This window comes from Wasmannia auropunctata, unplaced genomic scaffold (genome assembly GCF_000956235.1).
Source record: "Wasmannia auropunctata unplaced genomic scaffold, wasmannia.A_1.0 LD307194.1, whole genome shotgun sequence".
NCBI lineage: Eukaryota > Metazoa > Arthropoda > Insecta > Hymenoptera > Formicidae > Wasmannia > Wasmannia auropunctata.
In genome coordinates this window covers 1-4,418 of record NW_012055696.1, presented here as the reverse complement: position 1 = coordinate 4,418, position 4,418 = coordinate 1, and the positions used below count along the sequence as shown (strand labels likewise).

At 29.1% G+C, this 4,418-nt stretch overlaps 1 protein-coding gene across 1 annotated transcript; it reads left to right on the top strand.

Annotated features, from left to right (window-relative positions):
• Positions 1-549: 549 nt before the first annotated feature.
• On the top strand, positions 550-2,106 carry LOC105461220 (chymotrypsin-2-like). The gene is made up of 3 exons (XM_011707722.1): positions 550-912; positions 1,127-1,381; positions 1,799-2,106. Exons 1-3 carry the CDS (start codon positions 550-552, stop codon positions 1,946-1,948), a joined length of 768 nt encoding a protein of 255 aa, XP_011706024.1. The 3' UTR covers positions 1,949-2,106.
• Positions 2,107-4,418: the final 2,312 nt, after the last annotated feature.

Here is a 4,418-nt window from a genome sequence, read left to right as displayed (position 1 = left end):
TAATTATCAGAAACTTGGTGATAGTTTCTGTAACAATTTTATAAATTACACATAATTAATTTTTATTGATACATTTACTTTGTAAAAGCATTATGCCTTATATTTCGATTTTTATATTATAAAATCTGTGCATATAAATTTCATAATTGTATAATGTGCATTTTATAAAATGTTTAATTTTGTAAACTGTTATGTTCTCATTGTATTTATTAATTTTATTGTTTTCATTGTGTTATTTTATTATTCCTATTATATTTATTAGTTTTATTCTGTTTATTTTACAAATTTTATAAAAATTAGAGATAAATTCTATTACACATGTTCCTTCTTATATCACAAAAGATATAAAAATAGCATAAAATTTAAAATAAAAAATTTACAAGAATTTTTTTTCTTGGCTATAAGTGTGTCATGGACGTGTAAATGATTTAGATTGACAATAATTATAATAACGTTTTGATATGACATACGGTTTTTGTAATTTTATATTCATTAATCAGCACTGTGTCATGCATTAAAGAATTTCTGAAAATATTGTTAGCGCATTGTATGACGTTTAGACGCCACTTTTACTATACATTCGCAGGTGTTTATGGCGATGAACCGGACAAGTTAGTAAATGGAATACCGACCACTATAGATGAGAATCCGCATTGTATCTCCATAAGAGTCCAGAACAATCATATATGTGGCGGTAGCATAATCAGTCCATCTCATATTATAACTGCCGCACATTGCCTGGTGTCTCTAATGCAGAATGCCGGTATGAGGCGATCGTTAACCATTGTTTCTGGCACGACCCAGCTTAATTCGGGTGGAGTTCAACATCAGGTAGCAAGTATGTGGGTTCATGAAAAGTACAACCCCAACGATCCTTCGGGCAGAGGCCCTTATGACATCGGTTTGATGAAGGTACAATCTTGAAATAGTCTAACATACATTATCGTGTATATATAGTATATTATTATAACATTATATTAGCTTGGAATACATTTGTGATTTGTTTAATGCTTTCTATTATTATAGTAATGATACAAAGCATGATACACTTTAAGGCTTTATAAATAAAAAAAGATGTACTTGAATTACTCTTACAGTTTGGCTCATTAGTATAAAATATTTTTAGCTGGCTAACCCCATTCGGTTTAACCAAAGACAACAACCAATTAATCTTCCAACAAGGGATATTGCAGAGAATGAAGCTGTTACGATTGCTGCCTGGGGTTCTACGGGCTATAGACAACCCACACATAACAATTTGCAGAAACTGAATGCGAAATGCATGCTTCCGAGCACATGCCAGACTTATCATCAAGGTTTCATGAGAATTCACCAAACCGAAATGTGTACTCTTATCACCTACGGAACTGGATTGTGCAATGTATGTAACATTATATTATATCTCACAAAATGTCCGAATGCATATCCGATTTCATTGTTGCACGTCCTTTCATATTTAATATTTTCTGTCTGTACATTTTGTAACTTCTTGCTCAATTACAACGCTGTACCAAACATCGTGTTACATTATCACATCCTTTATCTTGTGCAGGATAATATTTTACGTTGTAATTAATTTATATTTATAATAGCATTGACTCTCAAGAGAGAGAGAAAGAATTCTTATATACTTCATTTCTCTATTTATCATCTTGTTTATAGAAATGCATAACTTACTGGAATTATGCCGTCTTAAATAATATCAATTTTATATTCACCGTAATGTGAAAGATATTATCAATCTCAGTCGTATATCAATAATTTCTATAATAAGAAATAATCCACTTTTCTGTTTCAGGGTGACAGCGGTAGCGGACTGATTCGAAACAGTGACAGAACACTTTGCGGTCTGGTATCTGGTGGAAAACCGTGCGCCCAAGGTGTTCCAGATGTGTACACCGGTGTCTACCCCTTCTTGGGTTGGATCCGACAAAAAATGTCACTCTAATTTCCTTCTTTATATATATATAGCATCTTTTTAATACTTAATAAAGATCATTGAGCAAATGTATATTTTTTATTATATAATGTTATTAATGTACATCATTTATATAGCTGTTATTGAATTTTCGTTATTACGCCTGCAAAAAGAAGCTAGCTTAAAATTTATTTGAAAATTTTCTTTTACATGTTCCTTTCGACTGAACAATAAGTTATTAATTTAACAAGTTATTTAATTAATTACTTAATGTCAATCAAATTATTTTAATTAATAATTATGGAATTTAATAAAAAAATTTTTACTAATACTATAATAAGAGGTATTAGAAGTATATATATTTTATTAATAATAATATCTAAACATTTTTTATGTATAGAATCTTTAATTTCTCAATATATTTTAAAGTCGTAAAAATATATTCCTACAGATTTAAATAAAAAATTATTAAAGCTAAACTGTAAAAAGATAAAAACACAAATAGAAATTGTAACGCGGAGTATATAATAGTGTACTATTTTATTATTTTATAATATTATTTCGTTTATGATAATCGTTCTATGGCCTTGTATAATTCGATTTGAATAATTTATAATTAATATTTTATTTATTCTACTAAAACAAGATTAACAAAATCATTTATTATTTTCATTTGACAGTAAAAAGAAGAAACAGGAATGTCACTTCCTTTTTTTACCTCCAATTTCAATTTTTATATCTTTTTTTCAAACATTCCACCTTATCATTAGGTATTATCGATTAGATTTTCAGAAAGAACAACTTTTTTATATTTAAATACCAATTGTGGTCTAAAAATTTTAATTAGTACCCTGAGTTACAAGAATTTAAAACAGAAAAGCACATAAGATTCTTTTAGAATATAATGGACTAATTCATGGATTTTCGAAGCAAAAATTAAACTTAAACTAAAGTTAAACTGAAATTAAACTTATCAAGCAGAATTCCAATTAATAATTGGGATCAAAATCAATTGTAGCCGACACATAGACAATCGAGTTTAATCGCAACTAGTTATATAAGACTAGTTATAAGACAAGATTATGATAAAGAGATAAAACGGTAAAAAACTTCAATATCAAAATATTAAATCCTTACGCTTAATCAAGAACGAGATCAAGTAGTAAAAATAGTAGAATAAAATATTAAGAATAAATGCTGAATAAATCTCAGAGATTTCCATGTAATTATTTCTATAAATACAGCGATAGATATATCTGTCATAAATATATATGTATATATATTCTTTAATACTTGTTAGTAAAAATTAATTAAATATTGAAAAAATAGCACATGTTTAGCATTTATTAGTTATTATTAATAATAATATTATTATTAATAATGTATATTATGTGTATGTACAGTGTTAACTACAAAAGGACATACACAATGTCTGGTAAATTTACCTATAATGATACAAGAGAGAATAAGAAAAATCAATGGTGTTCTCATCACCGAACTTCACGCGCGATGTGTTCATCTCCGATCCGCAAAGCACTATAGTATTATAGGCTGTGTTGATGATAGAACACACAATCCCGCGGCATGCGCATGCTTCAACGTTGCTCAAAATGTAGAGAAGGGATATGAGAGAAGAATGGTATTAAAATTCTAAACCCTACTGGCGCAAAAACTTTTGCGACTATGGTTCTTGCGTGACGGTTGTAACATTGTGTGCATCACGCACAACTTCATAAACTTCAGATGTACGAAGGGACAACAGGGACGGCATATTCTGATTTCCAGAGACAAAAACAAAGAAATAGAGTACTCTCAAAACAAGATTACATATTACTAGCTACGAATATTCATGACGATCACATTTACATACAGAAAAATAATGCTATTAAAAGAAAATTCTAAAATTGTAATAGACAAAATAATATTCTCATTTTTAGCTAATCCAATTTATTACGATGTACTATATTTGTCATATTAAATACGTGATCAATTAATTCACGTCCCATTTTCGACGAATTTATATCAATTTGATTGCTTTGTGATGAAAATAACGTTCAGATGACATTTAAATAAATGTAGAAGTTTACAACTGCGGCCCTGCTGTCACACGTCGATCCGTATTACTCATTTCATCCCCTATCCATTTTCAATTTTCGATGAGATCGAAATGCACCTGACAACTACAACATGTCGTCACTTGCAATATTTACGATTCTATACACATTATAAAATGTCCACGGAATACGCTAAGCTTAATTGAAGTGACACGCGATAGTTAAAGTATCTATCAAGCAATATAGGATATACATCACGCATGGAAGGATTCACGTATGTAACGTTAGTCTTTACATAACTTTGCACTTCCGAGCATGAATACTGCCGAGTTAATGAAATACGCAGGTACTGATCATAATTTTTGATACATTAGACTAAAATAATGACACACGACTAAAACAATTATAGGTATATGTATAATTTATTAAAATAAAATATTATGCAA